At 43.3% G+C, this 19,800-nt stretch overlaps 1 protein-coding gene across 1 annotated transcript in view; it reads right to left on the bottom strand.

Annotated features, from left to right (window-relative positions):
• Positions 1–19,800, bottom strand: part of LOC144769587 (tetratricopeptide repeat protein 1-like) — a 167,283-nt gene that overhangs the window by 57,881 nt on the left and 89,602 nt on the right. Inside the window, exon 2 of the mRNA XM_078653747.1 lies at positions 18,386–18,446. Within this exon, the coding sequence (XP_078509873.1) occupies positions 18,386–18,446 (61 nt within the window). The remainder of the gene's footprint in view (positions 1–18,385; positions 18,447–19,800) is intronic.

Genomic DNA, 19,800 nt, shown 5'->3' with positions numbered 1-19,800 from the left:
ACACTCCCCCACCCCTCCCAGGCATACACACAGGCACGCACGCACTTCACTTCAGCCCTGGGCCCCACTCACCGACTGCGCTCTTCCGGCGGGCTCCTCTCGCGCTCCGCGCCTCACGGAGCATCTCGTCTCCTCTTCACAATCGGGGCTCCCTCAGGTCCGAGGAGCCCCGCAACAGGCGCAACACTCCTCCTTCTCCCCGGCCCCCTCCTGGGGACCCGGGCTGATTCGGACAGGCAGGGCGCTCCATGCGCCGGCAGCTCGCGGACCTCGGGAGGCGGGACTTCCGGTCGGCCGCGACCGGATTGGCCGGCCGCGACCGGATTGGCCGGCCGGCCAAGAGCTTCCGGGTCGCCGCGGGACTTGTATTTAATATACAGTCACCCTTCTTCCCTCATTGTCGTCCCCCTCCCCCAGCTGCATGCCTCCAGGACAACATACGCAGTAGATCTTGGATTTTGGCAGCACATTAATCATGTGCATCAGATGATGGCTTAGCGCGATAAGCTGAAAAACAGGTACGTGTGTGCTTGTTGTTATTGCTGTTGGGGGACACGGTAACCCGGGACCGGACCCGACCGCACCGGCCGAGGCTGATCTTTTTTAGTCCTTGTTAATTTGTAGCAGGCTGATGAAGCACATTAGAAGACAAGGCGACTTTCAGTGTCCCGAGGCATTAAACTGGCTATAACAGCTTTGCCGTTCTGCGATTACAACGCCCCTTTAATCAAAACTTCTGACCTGTGCGACTCCCGCCTCTGTAGTAAATATACGATTCTCCAGGAGTTTCCGAAGTCACTGCGAGGGCTTAAGGGAACAGAGAGCATCACCCCCCAGGACACTACCCTTTGATGCACAACGTTCACTAGTCAGGCCTATGGTCCGAGAATGGCTTAACTTATTCATGTCTGTATGTTTTCAGAGCCTCAAAGTGATTCAACTCAGGCACTCAAGCGCTATGTAAAGCCCCGAAACAATAAATTAGCCGTGTTCATCTTTACTGCCTATCCCTCTAGCTGTAGCCCCCACAAAACCAGTACCGCTCTGCTCTGTACACTACGAATGTGAATAAACAAACACATGTCCCTGGAGCGGGCGCCGTGCACAGTGCTATAGTTAATTAGCGAGGCAGGCCACACCTGGGATTTTTCATCAGAATTCTAGAACTTGTAGCATTGGTTTTATGCTGGGTTAAATACGACTCTGAGAACCAGATTGTAAGAAAAACGCCCGGACTGCCCTAAATAGGCTCGCGTGGACCTAGGAAACTTGGCAGCTGACGGGTACCTTCAGTGCAGGTTAATCTGTGGTCTGCAGAACAGTTAATATTGTTATTTCAAAGTTGTACTGTGTAATTCAATACATAAAAATAAATAAATGACCTCGTGCATCGTAAAGCACATTTTTTGTTTCCAGTAGCTGAGATGCCTGTCACACGAGCACTTACTTCTTTGATTTAGGTTTAGGCGAGCTCAGCTGGCGCAACGACTTGGGACTCCCCATGCATGACTCTAGCCTGGTTTTGTATCGTACCACACATCGCGAAACCTTTCACTTTGTGCATTAATCATGTGGCCCACAAAAGCAGCAGCTAACTACATTCTATAGAAAAAAAAAATTGCTTTTCTTACCGCTACTGTACATCGTGAGTACTTTCACCTTGTGCACTAAGCTTGCGACCCACGTTAATTAATTAACAAAGACACATTCCGGCAGTCGCTCCTCCTTAACCCTCGGTAGTGCATATGCTTTTCACAGTATTGGTGACTGCGCACTCACACATTGCTCACTCACAGTAATGTAGCCCACACATATTGCACCCTCACACACACTGCCCCCTCACACATTGCGCACTCACTACTTTAGGCCACACACACTGCACCCACACACCCCGCACTCTCACACACCTCGCAACCTCACACTCTCTCATTACACTGTGCCCTCACACACTGACCCCTCACACACTGACCCCTCACACACCACGCACTCACACATTGCGCACTCACATTGCTCACTCACACTACTTTAGGGCACACACACACCGCACAATCACACCCCTCACACACGGCCCCCTCACACACTGCCCCCTCACACATTGCTCACTCACACTACTTTAGGGCAAACACACTGCACAATCACACCCACACCCTCACACACCTCGCACCCTCACACACTCATTACACTGCCCCCTCTCACACTGCACCCTCACACACTGCACCCTCACACATTAGCCCCCACTCGTCGCCACCACAACATCACTCAGCGCCACCACAGCATCAACAACAACTGGTTCAAATATGTTCTCTCAATGTTTCAAGCTTTATTTCAAATGTCACAATAAAATGTTAATATTTCACTTCTGTTCTTGGATTTTCGGCACAATAAAATACACTGAACATAATCTTCACAACAGTTATTTACAAAAGTTTAAGCTATTGCCATTATAAATTACAATAAGTATTAATTATTAAAAAAAACATTGATATTTGTAATATCAATACATGTAACTCACGTAAATACAACACATTGCATTACAAATGCTATAGGTGTCACATTTGCGAAAGTTATAACTATTGGCATTGTAAATGACAAAGCTATTAATTTCGCTATTTTCAAAACCAACACATAACAATATATAAATGCAATTACAATACAATACAATAAATAAAAAAATTGTAATTTACAATACCAATAGCTCAAACTTTCCTAATGCGAGACCTATTGCATTGTAAATGCTTGTTCTCAAACTGTTTTTGTTTGTGGCACAGAGAGAAGGTGTTTGAAATAGCCCCATTACATCTGCCCTTTCTACTTGAACAATCTAAACATATGCATCAGACAATCGCCCCATAACATCAGCTTTTACACTTTTTCTATTTTTTTAATTCAATGCATCATCCAAACCTTCTCTTACCCTAACCTTTGACATTCCCAATTCAGTTTTATATACCTAGTATTCACCACAAAGCGCACAAGCGCATAGCCTTTACCCTAATCTCCTGAGGCGGAAGCCGGGAGCATCGCGTAGCACTTAAACTGAACTGTATTTTTAACAATTTGTGTGAATCTCTGCTTTTAACTCACTCTGCGCCCTCCCCCTGCACTCACCTGTATCTTTGGAAAACAGCCGATCTGAAGGCTGGGTGACACAGAAGCCACTCGCTCGCCGCCATTACCGGCCGCGAGGAGGCTAGGACACGCCCCCTTTGGGTGGCCACGCCCACTCCGGGACAACATCTCTCTCGCCTATAAATAATGTGCCAGTTCAGGGAGCGCAGCGGACGGGCGCAGCGGGCGCGCCGTCAGCGCGCCGAAGGCGCGCCAAAGGCAAGCCCGTCTGGGCCCGTCCGGGTCCAGACGGTCCCAGGCCCAGTGACTCTGCCTGGTGGCCCTCAAGATCGAGTGATGTATACCGGAGATACATTACGCGCACTTCGACCTAAGAAAATCCTTGCCTGCTATCACACGCATACTGAAGGTAATACCTTCTCGAATTGCTCGCGCTGCAACCCGACCCCCCGGAAATCCACAAAAGCCATTGTGAAGATGGGACTTCTTAATTGCCGCTCCCTCCCTAAACATGCGATTGAGCTAAATCTCTTAATCCTAGAGCAGGATCTCGACCTACTATTCTTAACGGAAACATGGCTATCAGAGAGCACCGATGCGGACATCGTCACGGCCCTCCCCACGGGGTATCTCTGCCAAGCTTTACACAGACCCAAAGGGAGAGGAGGGGGGGTAGCTATAATCTTCAGGGAACATTTCACTTGTAGAACGTCCAACGCCGGTATTGATGACTGCGAGAGCTGCCAATTCTCCATCCAAACCTCCCCAGCTCACTCCCTGGCAGGGCTGTTAATCTACCGCCCCCCAGGTGCCCCCGGGAATTTCATCAATGCAGTCGTCGAAACAGCATCACAGCTAGCTTCGTCCACCTCCAACTTTCTTATGCTAGGTGACATAAACTTCCACTTTATGGACCCCGCGGATCGGGTAGCCTCTGACCTTCGGCAAGATCTAACAGCACTAAATATCCGATTGGTGAACAATGAGCCTACCCACATGAAGGGCCACCTATTGGATGCGATCCTCACCAATATACCAACTATTACCACCAATTCACCTGTGACTCTCCCATGGACGGACCATTTTCTGGTCCCTATTTCCTGGGAAATTCCCACGCTGAACCCCCTAACCTCCAAAATTCAGGTAACTGACCGACGTTGGCGCAAACTCTTACCTGAGGAATGGGCCGTCGCCCTTGCACACTCCATCCCCGAGCTTTCCTCCGACCCCACCATGGCTGATAAACAGTTTAGTGAGTGGATTACTTCATCTCTAGATACTCTGCTCCCAAAAACTGCAATCCTCAAACATCCCAAAAGACTTTCTCCGGCGCTGTGGTACACTCCAGAGCTCAAAGTTCTGCGCCAGGAGTGCAAGAAAACAGAACGCTCTTGGAGACGAGACAAATCGGAAATTAACAAAAACATCTACTCTACTTCTCTTCTATCCTATAAAACCGCTATTCGGAAAGCCAAAAGCGTGTTTTTTCAGGAGAGAATAGAGGAGGCGGGATGCTCCAGCAAGGAATCATATGTTATCCTGAAAGAGCTGTTAAAAACCCCAGAACAGGGATCGGGATTCCCCTCCGACCCTAAAGCCGATCAAGAGAAATGCCAACAACTGGCTAATTTCTTCCATGATAAAATCCGAACAATTCTGGATTCAATTCCTCCCCCGAGCTCGTGTGAAGAAATCGTTCTCCCATGCCCGTCATCTCCTACTTGTCTCTCCTCGTGGGGCCAAGTTACAATAGATGAAGTAGGAAACATGCTTAATTCCATGAAGAGCGGTTCCCCTAGGGACCCTGCTCCACTCCGGATCCTCAAGGAGGTAGCTTCCACTATCATCCCCCCCCTTACTCATCTGATCAACGCCTCATTCCAACAAGGAGTTGTACCCCTGAGTTGGAAGACGGCTGTCGTAAAAGCCCTATTGAAGAAACCATCTCTTGACCCTGAGAATCTGGCCAATTACAGGCCTATTTCCCTTCTCCCAGGAGTCAGCAAAATCGCAGAAAAACTAGTCAATAGGATACTCTCACAGTTTCTGGAGGTCAATAATAAACTAAAAAGCTCCCAGACGGGCTTTCGACCAGGGCAGGGCACCGACATCGCCCTCCTGGCAGCGGTAGAGGAGGCCAGAGCGCTATTGGATGGGGGAGGATCAGTGGCAGTGATCCTCCTCGACCTTAGTGCGGCGTTCGACACCGTTGACCACCAACTCCTCATTGAAAGACTTAAAAGAGTTGGCGTGGAAGGCACAGCCCTGTCCTGGCTCTCATCCTTTTTGGCCCAACGGACCTACCAGATCTGGGAGAAGAACGCCCGCTCCTCCGAAATGCCCCTCCAATGTGGTGTGCCTCAGGGCTCCTCCCTGAGCCCCACATTATTTAATATCTATATGTCCACATTGGAGGAGGTTATCACCCCATTCGGAGTGAGCGTCGTCAGCTACGCTGACGACACGCAACTAGTGGTGTCTCTGTCCCACCCCAGACAACACACAGCTGACCTATTCAACTGCCTTACGCAGGTCCACCGCTGGATGAATAGATCAGCCCTTAAGCTAAATGGGACGAAAACTGAGGTCCTTCTGCTTGGTCCAAAAGGAATCTCACTTTCCCCGGACATCTGGCCAGCCTGTCTGGGCCCTCCCCCTGAACCTAAAACAGAGGTAAAAAGTCTGGGTGTTTGGATCGACTCTGATCTTTCATTCAATATTCAAGCTAAGAAGGTAGTCGGGACCTGCGTTGGTCTCCTAAAAACTCTGAGGAAAGTCCTGCCCCTCCTACCCCCCAAGTCCCAAAAACTGTTAATCCAAGGCCTTATAATATCGAGGTTGGATTACAGTAATGTGATTTATCTGGGCGCCCCTGAAGCGACCCTCAACAAGCTTCAGAGTATCCAGAACACCGCTGCCCGGATTATCACAAACACCCCGGCCAGAACCTCGGCTAAACCTGCTCTCAAACTCCTCCATTGGCTCCCGATAAGGGAGCGAATTAAATTCAAGGCCTTGTGCCTTGTCCATAAATCACTGCACAATCAAGGCCCCCCAGTCCTTAGCAAATTCATCACCCCCTATAAATCTACAAGATCCCTCCGCTCAGACGCAGAAAACTTCATTAACGCCCCAAGATTCAAGAAAGCCCGATCAGGAGGAAGACGTTTTTCGGTCCAGGCTGCACGTCTCTGGAATTCGCTCCCTCGTGACCTACGACTTGAACCACAATATCTGCGCTTCAGGAAGCAGCTAAAGACTCATCTCTTTCCCTAATCATATTTGTCTGCCCTCTCCTTATTCTGTATCTTTGTCCCTCCCCACCTCCTTCTTTTTCTCTTGGTCCCTGGCCCACCGTACTTCAGAATTAGGGTCCCTAGCGCTGGGATACCTCTGGGTGACTACGCGCTTTACAAAAATAAAATAATAATAATAATAATAATAATACCATACTCCAGTTTTCAACATAACCAAAGGATGGATCGTCCTCCAAATCACCATCTTTCCCATACTAGGAGTTTCTGGTATAAGGTCAATCGATATGCCATCAGTAGAGGTCTATAGTGGACAGTCTCTAAGCCACCAGCACCACCAGATGGCTCTAAACTATTGAAAAACAAACCTTGCTTTATAATGAAGATCTAACATCCAATGAACACAGTGCACTTCTACTGGACAATGCTCAAACCTAATTCACTTGACTTTCTCCAAGGCCCGCTTTTCACCTATATGTTCACTTCTACAAGTCAACAGTAAAGGCAGCTCTGGTTCCCAGAAAGGCTATAACACAATGCACCACTGCATCAGATCGCATCCCTCTATGCACAGTCGCAGAACATATTTAATTCAGGACTTCAGCAGAAGACCTGGCGAACCAGGGTTCACCTCTTTGAAATAGAAATGGAGAAAGGAATTTAAAGCCTCCTAACCAAGTAGTGGGACCTGCTGGCTGCCCACCTCATTTTACAGCAAGTAATCTAAACAATGCTGGGAAATAGGGGGGTACCGGTGCTCCTAATTGAGTAATATTCCAATTATGCAAAGTACATTGTGTGGAAACATTTTTGTAGAGTAATTGAATATTTCAGGTTACTATTTGCTCTTTGGCATTCTTACTAATGGGACTACGTGGTCTTAAACCTAAAAAAGAAATATTATTTAATCATGTGATGGAAAATGCACCATTCATTGCAAGCATATTGTATTCTATACATTCTCTATTCTTTGACTCCGGAACCTTCCAGCTTGGGACATTGTTAATCATATCTTCAATCAGCCCACAGGAATACTTTCGTCTCACCTTCTCACTATTGGCTATTGAGGGTATACTACCTTCTTTATTAGGGATGCATTAGGGACTAATTCACATAAGAAAGGCACGTTCTGGAATCACACAATTCTGTATCCCATCCCTGAATTGTATATACATATCAATTCTATTTTTTAAATTGTTTTGTACTAAAGCATACATTTTTATTGGTTCTGACCGAGCTCTAGTTACAACGTCAAACCTATTGGCTCTGCCCATACTCGAATATTTTTGAGTGCACAATTTACTATATGGTAAATGCAGATATATAGTGACTTTTCTTTCCTCCTTGACACTCATCCTCAGTTGTGTGTCGTATAGACTTAGATAGATTTTTAACCACATCAATCCTCATGTTCTGCTGGTCTGTTTTAATGGTCAAGTATTGTTCATTAATGCTAGCCAGATTCTTATTTAACAATATCTTAAATATGTTTACACTTTTTTTTCACAATTAATGATTTACTTAATTTTTTTTGGTACACCTGCATGTACCCTTATTTTACAAAGCATAAAGAAGGTGTTTCTTATGCTTACTTTATCATATGTTTTAATGCAGTACATTTGCACTATCATTGCTTGGAACCTTACAGGCACAGCCCCAGCTTAGACTATACGCTGCAACCCAGCATACTGCTATTGAGAAATATCCGGTCATATGTCTAGAACACTTCAACCACGTGGTCCTCTGTGGCTGTATGTATTGAAATGTGCTATAACATCTTCCTCATGCCTCTTCACAAGGTTGGCCCTCCATAAAAATAAAATAAACCACAATCTCAATATTTACCCGCTACACTAAATAACTCACTTTTTAATTTTTATGCTTCTAACAGCTCTTTAAGCTTTCCTCTTCTCAAACACCCATCTCCTTAAACTCAGTTATCCTTTATCCTCTCCATCAAAATGAAAGCAACGCACCCTGATGTAATCTTTAATCTCTAAACCTTACAAATCGATCAAGTTTAGTTGATTTTCAGTCAGCAGAGCTGAGCAGCTTGAGATAGCATGGCTTATACAGTACACCAGACCCACTCATGTACCACCTTGCATTTCCACACAGGAACCTAATAAAAGCCAGATCTGATAGATTTCTTAAAGCCAGTGGCAGATCTAAAATGTAAACGTGCCGGAGCCTCAAATATGACAAAGGCCTACATAGAATATTAGGCGGACACATTTAATATCTGAAGTGATAGACCACACAGACCAGGATCCAACCATGTGGCTAGAGCAAGACATCTTGAAGAGATAAAGTAGCACAACAGAGCCAGGATCTGGAGTACCAAGGAGGCCCATTCGAAGGAACAGGTAGTAGCAAAGGAGAACCGGAGAGATCAGCTTCACTAACTAGGGTTGCACACGGTGGAAGCCTGCATGCTGGAGAGAGGAAGAAGTGGTGTACGTCCCAGTCGCAAAGGGGAGAGGAAACAAAGAGCAGGCACTGAGAAGATCCACACGCAAGCCAGGTGAGTGTGGACAGTGCATGGCAGAAGAGCGGCCGGTTGTGTGGATCGCCAAATGCCAAAGATCAGATGGTGGAATGGAAGACCAAAGGCTTGCACTGGCCAGTCAATGTCTGTGGTTATGGAAAGAACAGGGCTTTAGACCATTAAGTGGCAGGAAAATAAGAAGAAGGCCTCTGTCCTATCGCCACAGTAATTCAGGCTCCAAGAAGTTTTTGCAAAGGACTGCCACAGGATTCTGTGTGAGTGAGGATATCAAAATGGCAGATAGGATGCAGAAAAGAATATAGTGGAAAGGATCTGTAGAACCCCATACAGAAAAGTACCAAATGCAAAAGTAACGACCAAACATATATCAAACAGGACTACAAACAGTGGACAATATAGAAATTAAGCTTGTACACAATGCACAAGGGTGGTAGTGGGAACCATGAACAGGAGGTAAAAGAAGGAGTGGAGGGTCAAACTGACAGGTCACAGCAGGGACAAGCACATAACTGGTTGCTAGGCAGCAGTGAGGGCTCTTGCACCTCTACTACCCCCCCTCCCTTCGCTTTTGTCCCTCTAAAACATTAGTGGATGCAGACGGTGAGATCACCTCACTGACACAACTGCCTGGATAGATGGGTTGAGGCAGGCTAACAAAAGCAACACAGCTCAGACTGGGCATGTAAGCCTTAACCCCAAGAGGACATACCGATTAAGTGCTGGAACCCACACTTAAACTATTGCTCACAGTGAGGAACACCAAGACTGCTCTGGGTCGTAAGATTGACACTATGAATAATGAAATAAACCTGCAAACGACAGAGCTGTGGAAAATCAGTGAAAGAGTTGGCCAAACAGCACAACTGCTTTCAGGAGCAACTGCGGATATAAAATAGTTGAATGAGCTATAAAATCACTACAGTCAGAATATTAAATAAAGTGTGCCTGGCTGGAGCATTTATATGGAAGGCCAAGGAGAAATAACATTTATCTGGTGCAGCTACCAGAGAAAAAGAGAGCGGGAGGATAAAGTGCTTACCTATTTATGGAAAACTGGAATACTAATGTCCTCAATCCCAAAGGTCTCTCAAATGTGTCCCCATAGGGTGCCACTCCATCAGCTAAGACCAGGAGCCATAACATTTCACCTGCTTAATTTCAGTGATCACAACATATTATGAATGTCAAGGGATAAAAAAGGGACATTTAAGTACCCTACATATTTTTCTGAACTTCACACTGGTGGTGCAGAAGCGAAGGAAAAAATTCAATACAGTAAAAAAAAAGGGCCTGTGAGAATGGCACATAATGTACATGATCTTATTCCCAGCCTGACTGTACATCGTTTCAGGGGAAGACATGGCACTCTGAAGCGCCAGAAGGGGTCTGGCTGATGTGTTGAAGACCTGTGACCACACAATACAGCTGTGGGCAAAAAACTGCCATGACGAAGGGCTTTGCAGTGAAACGAAGTTGAAAGGGACAGGAATGACCTCTCCGCGGAGCAATAGGGTTGCACACACCAGAATAAGCAACAAGACAAAGCCGCAGATTAAAACACTTCAAATGGACAAGGACATTTCTAAAGCATGCTGAAGAAGCGCAGACGAGATTGGTCTATGATCTCCTGCAAGGGCATTTTAAATAATTTTACCCTAAGGGCAACCATAATAATGTTGATGACAGAATGCAGAAATATTGCATGGGGGGTGGGGGGGGAGCAGGGGGAGTCGGTTTAAATGGGCCACTTGACAGATGGACGCGCTATCCCATGTCTGGTAAGCTGTGGGGTTCCAAAAGCTGGAACACTGGAGTACAATACTGAAACATTTATTGATTGCAAGACAGAATATTTGTGAAGGATACTGGGTGAGGGTACATGTCATGCAATTTTCTTTTATACTTAAGCGTACTGATAATTGTGAAGACTTTAGCGAAAATCCAGGTGACTTCATGGTCCACCAGAACTGCCACTCGCTGACAAAGATTAGCTAGACACAATGTTAGGGTGAAAGGCTCGTGGAGCATTAGGGAAAGGGTGAATTTTTAGGCCTACAGTGCAAGTGGTGGCAGGAAAGGGAAGAGAGTTCTCACTAGTTACGAGGTTTGTAGGTACAGATGATAAAGGGGAAAATGTACATCAGAAAACTGGAGACAAGTTTGCAACAAACTGACAACACACAGACTGTTGCATTATCAATAGGAAAGAAACACCTTGGCGTTTTTTATGTGAAATGGGAAGGGATTAAACAAAAGAATAAAGAGGGGGTCATGCTAAAAATGTGGACCACCATTAATATAGAGTTAGAGTTTTTCCATGAAATGGGCAATTACTGGCATTTTATTGGCAGAGGCAAATTTAGAGTGGTCTTCCAATCTGGGTTCACTTCACCCTCCAGAATGGTGGCAATTTTAATAAGGAAATCAACAATTTTACAAGCTGAGAAAATATGGGATGATAGGGATGGGAGATATGTGGCACCAAGTAGCATGGAGGAGTGAGAATGCTTTTGATAAGCTAAGTGTATATATGCCACTGGGCATGCAGTTCACAATGTTAGACGTCATAGCGAGGCAATGGCTAGATCTACTCCAAAACTGCTTATCCTAGAGGAAGACTTTAATATGGAAGATGACACAAAGGTCGACAGTCCGACGTCAAGGCATATACAGCGAACACCCCATACCAGTCTATGAGGCTCATGAGTTCTATGGGACTACATCATATGTGGAGAGGCCTTCATGGAATACATATGTAACTCTCATACAACTTAGAGCACACAACATAAACTCTTGTATTGACTGCATTTTCAATCAAGGCCCCAGGCACATAGTTTTAAAAGCCCTACTTGTACAGCTAGGGGAGAGTCTGATCACACACTCCCTGTAGTTGGGCTGACATCGCCCAAACAGAAACACTTTGGAGACTTGAGGCTGGACCCATGGTACATTACCATTAAGATGACAACTGAGGTGAAATAGTCCTCCATGAAGTACTTTGAAGATAATGACTCAGTAGACAGTGCATTAACTGTTTAGGAGGAGATTAAACAGGTTAAGCACAACAGGAACAGAAAAGAAAATGTATTGATCTCTAGACTACTTTAAAAAAATGTATGCATCCAAACTGACCATAACGGAATTGGGGTAGAGGAGTTTATATTAGACAATAATATCCCACATTTAACAACAGATCAAAGATCCTCTCTGGAGGAAATCATAATGGCAGGAAAGGTGGAAGTTTCTGACGTAGCTTCAGAAATTTCTGCTGTAGGCTGCCGTCTGGAAGGCATGGAAAAGTCCATATCAACTCTTACGACCGAAACTAAATATATTTGAGCAGATATTGCTGGATTCCAGAGCTGTATGGATGGTCTAACACCACGAAGAGTACCAGTAGAAAATAGGCTTGATGCTATCCCAGATATGGAAGATAGCAGTTCCCAACTGGCACCCAGCAGAATACTATAAGAAGATGAGAATGGTGGTGATAACACAAATGTTGACAGTGTTTGAGGAGATGAAAGATATCAGCAAACTACCACTTGACTTACTGCAGCAACAGCCCTGAACATAAAAATCAGAAAGACGACATAAGACAACTCGCCCTATTGCTGCTTAACTACTAAATTAAAATACTGGTACAAAATATTGGCAATAGGTTAATCCTGAACCCAGAACTGGATACATCCGCATCAATCTGGTTTATACCACACAGGTCAACACGTCAACCTGGCTCGACTGCATAATAAACTGGCAGGTCCTAGCAGATCTGGTGAACCCACAGCCATTGCATCAATTGACATTCACAAGACTTTTGATTCCATCAGGTGGCCTTTTCTGTTTGCAGTGGTGAAGGGGTGTGTTTCCGGGCACACTTCCTGCCCAGGGTGAAATTAGTATATGGAGCTTCACTTGTAAAGTTTATGAGTGAATGGTAATCCGTGGAGGATTTTCTCAAAAATGGAGGGGAACAAGGCAGGGATGCCCTTTGTTTCAATTACTGACACAACCCCTACCAGAGTGGATAAGACAGGATTAATTGAGAATGATGGGAAGTGGTGTGAGCCTGGTATGAGCATCTCTTGTTATATAGACCCAATATTTTGTTGTATGTAGCTGACCACATCTAATCACTAACCGGGTTGACCCTGATCTTCTCATTTTAGTGGATGGGGGAAGGGAGGGAAGCACTCTGGTATCTAAATAAACTGGGAATAATTGCTGCTGTTCCACAGGAGTTGGGACTCACCAGCAGTTCTCCGTATGCACCGCCAAATAGAAGGCAATTCACTTTAAATAACTGGAAATCTGAATCTCAAATGATCCTGACAAGTACTATGCAGGTAATCTGACCCCTTTGCCAAAAAGACTAGTGTCAGACACTGGGCATTGGAAGGTGCAACATTTAGGGGTTTAAAAGGAAACCAACAACCGAAAACACCACTAGGGGATGGGAATCATAATACAGGAGGTGAATGGGTTCCACGTCTGGGATACAAAAGGTTATCTTTACACCGAGTAATATATGGACAATGACAGAGATTTTTCTATTTACCATTAGGAGTTGGAGAATTTTCAAATATTCCATTACCTATAGATTAAACATCACATCAATGGGAAGAACACCGAGGCAGATGAATCTCCAGTGGGAACGTAGATTTCTGGAACCAAAACGGTAAAGAAGGCAGTATATATTGCACATACATTATCCTAATGTCGAATACTCAAACCGGTTTTACTATTCTTAAAATGCACTGGAAAGAGATTTGGGAGAATTTGAAGAAGTCCTGTTATTTTATAAAGAGGTGTACAGAAGATCACATTTTTTATTGTTGCAATAAAAATTCTACGTACACCTTAAAACACTGCAGCCCAATAAGAGGTATGGAAGTGCGATGCATGATAAATATATGAGGGACTCCAAAAAAATTGAATTTTCTTATATATAACATGGAGCTTCCCACCAATTATTGAATATTGGAAGGACATCCTGAGGGAAAAGGTTGAGGTGTTTGAAACACGGCTAGAATTAAAAGCCCTCACTATCCCGCTGGATCTATTCGGAATACTAGATCAAACTATTTGTACACCAAGGGATAAGAGTGGCAAAAAAAAGAAAGGTTGTGAAAAGGGAGAGTGAGCTCACAATCACCATCATTAAGGCACTGGAGAAGAGGCGTTGACTGGTGCCTATCAGATGAGAGATTAATAATGCAAGACAGGGCTGCCCCACGAAGTTTGAGATGGCTTCAGCAGCATGGATAGTAAATCAGGGGCTTGCGCCAAGAGATTGGATGGCTTCGGCAGCATGGATAGCAAACCAGGGGCTTGCAGTAAGAGATGTGACATAGCAGAGACACCAGGGTATAAGGAGTAGAACTGTAAGGTGAGGCAGAGACAGGGAACCACTGGGGACTGCCAAATATTATCTCTGCAAATGGTATGCATTATCAGTGCCTAAAGGCCAACCTTTCAATATATTATGCAACTTGGATTCATGATGATATTTATTAATAGAAGGGGCTGTATCAAATCAAAGTAGGTCTATGTACCGGACGACAACTTGGCTCCAATTTATAAAAGGGCAATTCTGAACATCAACGAACTTAAAAGCATCCCTACACAGTTTTTATTTTACTTTTCCCAAACTATTTTCTGTCACTAGGCTTTAGCCATTGTTCTTCTCTAGGGGCAGTTTTCACATCTCATTAATGTCAAGAACCAACAGAGCAGCTGATGGCAGGCTAATGCTAATTAGCCTCCAGAAGCTTCAGGCAGATAAATGGTAACTTCCTAAAAGTTACTTTTCCTAAAGAGTTACAAAAACATTGTGTCACAATCCAGAGACAGCAGAATGAATACTGTAATCTGTACTCTAGTTTTCCACATGTGAAAATTGCTTTTGGTGGCCTGTCTATGAAAGGACATGGTAGCATTTTTAAATAGCATGTGACCTGCAAGGTTTCAACAGGGGTGGCTTAATAATTAAAAGGAAGGTTTTTCCCCTGTGAAAAGGTTCATTCTGACAGGCGGGGCTGCAGGTTTAACCTGCAGCAGTCAAGATACAATGATAGGCCTCAAGCCATTTTTCCTTCTCATACTAATGGATGGCACAATACAGGCTGTGTTCCACAGGTGACATTTAACTTTCTCTGCCACAAGTGTAGTTTCTTCAACACATACAGGGCCACTGGAATTATGCAGCAGGAGAGGATCAAATTATATGGCAGGGTTGAGTAAATTATGAAGAGAAAAAGCTAATTATGTGGCATAATGTGTCACATTTTGTGATATTATTACTGCAGGATTTAGATATTGTAATGCTTGTTAAAACTGTCTGGACATTGGTTCCACCTCGTAGTAGCAGTTTAACACCCAAATATAGCAATAAGGTAAAGAAAGATTACCAGCGAACCTTTTCAATGGGCCTGTCCTGTGCAGCAACAAGTGTTGCTGTGTTCCTAGTAACTTTTAAACCATTTGTGCTAGAAACAATTATTTTTTTTAAATATGAAGATTATGCAGCAGATTATGGATTAAAATCTATAATTAATAGAAACGCCGCAGCCACACACTCGCATAATTCCAGTGGCCTCAACCATATAATATGGCCATACAAGCGAGTTAAATGTGGCAATCTGTGATTAGGCAAGTTTTACGTACATTGTGCAATGGGCAGAGGAACCCCTGTATGTACAATCTAAAAGAAGCAATAACATTTAGCAAAAATGGAGATGAATATGCAAAAGGAGGGGGGGTTCTCACAGCAAGGTTCTCTCCAGGATTAACAGACAATCACAACCTTCTTGAGGCCCATCAATCCAGTTTCTGCATTCGATGCAGCACAAAAAACACCCCATAACAATGCCATTTGTCAAGTACTCCCTCCAAATCAGGGCAGAAGAGGAAACTGGAAACCCTTACATGTAGGAAGTCATTGAGGTCTCAGCAGCCTTTGTACAATATCGACCACCAAGTTCTAATTGACACCCTCTCTGTCCACATGGCCATTTCTGAAACAGTCCTCAATTGGTTCTTCGAGCTAATAGGATGCAAAACGTCCAGATGTATTCTTGCAAATTATCCACTATCCCTGTCAAGTATGGAAAGCCCCAGTGCTCCAATCTTGCCTTAAGTATACTTAATCTACTTAGCTCTTATTACGTAAATAGCATGACATTCTACACCAGTATGATGACGACTCCAAAGTGTTGCTGGCAATATAGACATCCTGCACTTTAGAAACAGTTTGGACACCATTTAATTCTGGTATGAGCAGTGTTGCCTGATGCTAATTTCTACCAAGACTAAGTTAAAGTCTCATCAACGAGGACAACAATTAACAATTAAGGTACTAACTATATGCATAGTTGAGCAACAATTGACCAGGGGACCCTACTAGAGAACTAATCACCAAGTTGCCCAAAGTAGAACTACTCACCAAGCGACCCTACTGGTTCTACTCACTAAATTACCCAAATTACCCAAGGTACAGACTCAGTTTCTAGATCTGGCTTTGATCCTGGGTAGGGGAGGTGCTGGATGAAGCATGGATCCCTCAGTCATGCAGCATAGTTGATAGATATGGCTATGTGTATTGAACAGGATTTTTTTTGGCAGAATCAGGCACACTCACAACTGTGCTCAAATGATATACACGGAGACTATCAAACCTGTAGGTAGAGAATTCAGAAGGAAATAGTCATTCATCTGGTGGTGAATGATAAGAAAGGAGTACCGACAATAGTAACATATCAAGTATCCTGCTCTCTTACTTGACAATGATAATGTAGAGTAAAGTGTGGATGCCTTGCGTTGTGATGGACTAAATTTTGATTTACTGTCTAAAGTTGAGATGACCTGAAACCAAATACGATTTACAAAGAAAAGAGTAGATAGTGAAAAAAACCTTTTCCCTTCTGTTACCTCTTTAGGATATGATCTGCCCATTCAGCAGAGACTTCCTCTTCACTACTGACCTTCAGGAAAGGCAAGAGGGCCCCCTTCTCCATTAATCTCCTCTCCTGCTAATGTCCCAAAGATCTCTCCCCATACAAAGATATGTTTTACTTAAAATACAAACTTACGAATAAGCTTCTAGTTTTCATACTCGACCATGGCTATGTTGTATGCATCCTTTGAATTATGTAAACATGGCAGTACAGCGCTCACCTGCAAGTTTCTGCATGCTGTTCTATTGCATGTAAATTTCTCTATTGAGGGCCCATTCTATATTAATCTCCCCAGTAAAATAATGCTTCCTTGCTTTCCAAATCTCAGATTTGCAGCTAAATCTAACAATTTATCGTCCTTTCCCTTTTCCAACCCATTCACTAAAGCAGAAAAATTGATTTACGTTAAAATAGGTTTGTGACAGCATCAATGTAAAAATTCATGTAATCAGAAAGTTAAACGTCTCTTTTTTTCAACTATAGTATGAAGCAAACAAGATCAACTAAACTGAGCAGTGCCCACCAAGTTTGAAAGTCTCACCATAGAGCCAACAGGTCATTCCGGGCAAACCTCGATCTAAATACTAGGGATAAAGCATCCACTCCCGCTCGAACCAGAAATAATCCCACTGGTTAGTCTTTGCAGAGCATCCACGAAGTCTGGCCACACCTTTACCAGGCACTATCACCTCGACTGAGTTCAGAGTGGATCCTGCAGTAAGTCAAGACCCTCTTTAAAACCTTTTTACTGAATAGCTTATCCACAAACCTGTTTGTTGTATTTCAGGTGTTTACCTGGCTTTTCATTGTAGATGAGCTTGCTTTTCTTTTCAGTTTGCATAAAGGTAAACGAAGATCCCTTGATGGAATGAGAAAAGCTACTTACTTGCTAGTTCTCTATCATGGATAACATTACTGAACTCATTAGCAACCCTCCATGCTCTGCAATAAGACAAGGACAGCATTTTTTAAGGAAGCCTTCAACCTATTTTGTCACAATATGTGCCATAATGAAGCGTGATGTTAACTGCAGTATATAGTGTCCAGTGGATCCAGGCTGTCCTAAAGTTTCACTTTCTTATTTTTGAAATATATATATATATATATATGTTTCTTCCTCTTTTTTTATACTTTTGAAAAAGAGGTCTGAAAAATGCAGAAAACACAATTTGCTCGTAAAGTAGTTTCTGATTACAACTGCTTATTACAAAATGAATTTGAAGCTAGGAGCTCACAAGCAGAAGCACATTTAATCAGTGTTTATGAGTTTCATTAACTTACCTTAGGTGGAGGATAAAGAAAATTAGGTTTTCATTACCAACTATCATGTGCTCCATATTAGGAATGAGTCTTACAGTCCCATAGACCCAGGTAAATAAGGACTGTATTTTTCCTAAGTTTAACCTGTGGAATGTGGCATGTACTCAGTTTTTAGTATTTTAGTATCACAAACAGTTGTGCAGGTAAAGCAGTCCAGATGAGATTTGTTAAGTAATTCGTGCTCAAAAGGAGAAGCTTAACACACCAGAAAATTGCATGAGGTCGTGGAATAGCATAGAAATGCTAAACAGTGCAGGCACTACATAAAATAAACAAACCTCCTTTTTTAAACTCGATGTTTCCTTCATCCTTGAACCGCCCACTCTCTTCTTTCCGCCTCTGTAGCAGAAAAGGAAAAAAACGTTTACTGCAACTTATATTTGCACCTCCATCACCACATACAAAAACTATCTCCTGAAACTTACACCTGAAATCCTTGCACTCAGAAAGGAAATTCGCCTGTATTAGCCTGAATAATTTCAATATGAAATTAAAGGATTCAACGCTAAAACTTATCACCCGTGAAAAAGACAGGGCCTACAATTTACCACTGTATTAAGAGCGACTCGGCAATCGATGGGGGTAGGAGCTCTTTCGAAAACGGCACATTTACCACATCTTATCAAAGTTGATTACTGTTTACCAGAACTGACAAACTAGTCAGCAGCCATTGAGTGCAGACTGCAACTGCAACATTAACCTATCGCACACGTAAGAATTGTGTGAACATTTAACAATAGCTGTCATTTAATTTTGGTGACCATTTGAATATATGCAACTTGACTCAACAATGATGTGTTCCACGTTGTCATGTGAGATCAATGACACCCAAGAGCACATTAAACAGTCTTGAACACTGTCTACACTTAACTAACACAACGTCACAGATTCGGCACATCTACGTTCAGTGTTCATGAAAGGCAACTTTGTATTCTTGGTACGCTGATTATATAGCATTGGCTGCACCCTGTATAGAGAAACAAAAGTAGAAAGCACAAACCTATAAAATGGGGCAGGAACATGAAGTTACAGGTAGAAGAGTGGACTCAAGAAAATGACGAATATGAAACCCAAGGCACCTGGGGAAAGGTAATGGAAACGTATTCCTGGTCTACATGATTTGTAATATGCATTCGGTTATAATCAGCAATATTGAAATGCTGAATCAGGAGGACTTTCTCTAACAATTCAAGCAAAATGGCAAGGCTTGTTTTCTTAATTAGTTTTGACTGTTTCTTATGGTGTAAGAAAGATATCGAAGCTATACAGTATTTGAATTTAAGATGCCGTTACTTGTTTGTTCGCAGTTAAATGTATTTTGTTTGTGAGCTTAGGAATCATTTGAAATCATTGGTCCATTTTCTTTTGCTCTCGCAATTTTAAATCATGCTTTTTTTCATGGAATATGAATCAATACGTTGATTGTGTAATGCAGTATGATTTATGTTCATTAAAGACGAACATCCTTTTACCTCTCAAAAAACCATTACATAATCGACACGTCAATGTCCAATCCTTGCCCATCCAAGTTAGAAATAAAAGAGAAACAAGCATTTGCAATGCAATAGGTCTCGCATTAGGAAAGTTTGAGCTATTGGTATTGTAAATGACACATTTTTTATTTATATTTTTGAAAATAGCGAAATAGCTTTGTCATTTACAATGCCAATAGTTATAACTTTTGCAAATGTGA

Source organism: Lissotriton helveticus, chromosome 7 (genome assembly GCF_964261635.1).
Source record: "Lissotriton helveticus chromosome 7, aLisHel1.1, whole genome shotgun sequence".
In the NCBI taxonomy this organism is placed as follows: Eukaryota; Metazoa; Chordata; class Amphibia; order Caudata; family Salamandridae; genus Lissotriton; species Lissotriton helveticus.
Note: the sequence above shows the minus strand (reverse complement) of the source record. Positions and strands in the feature narration are given on the sequence as shown.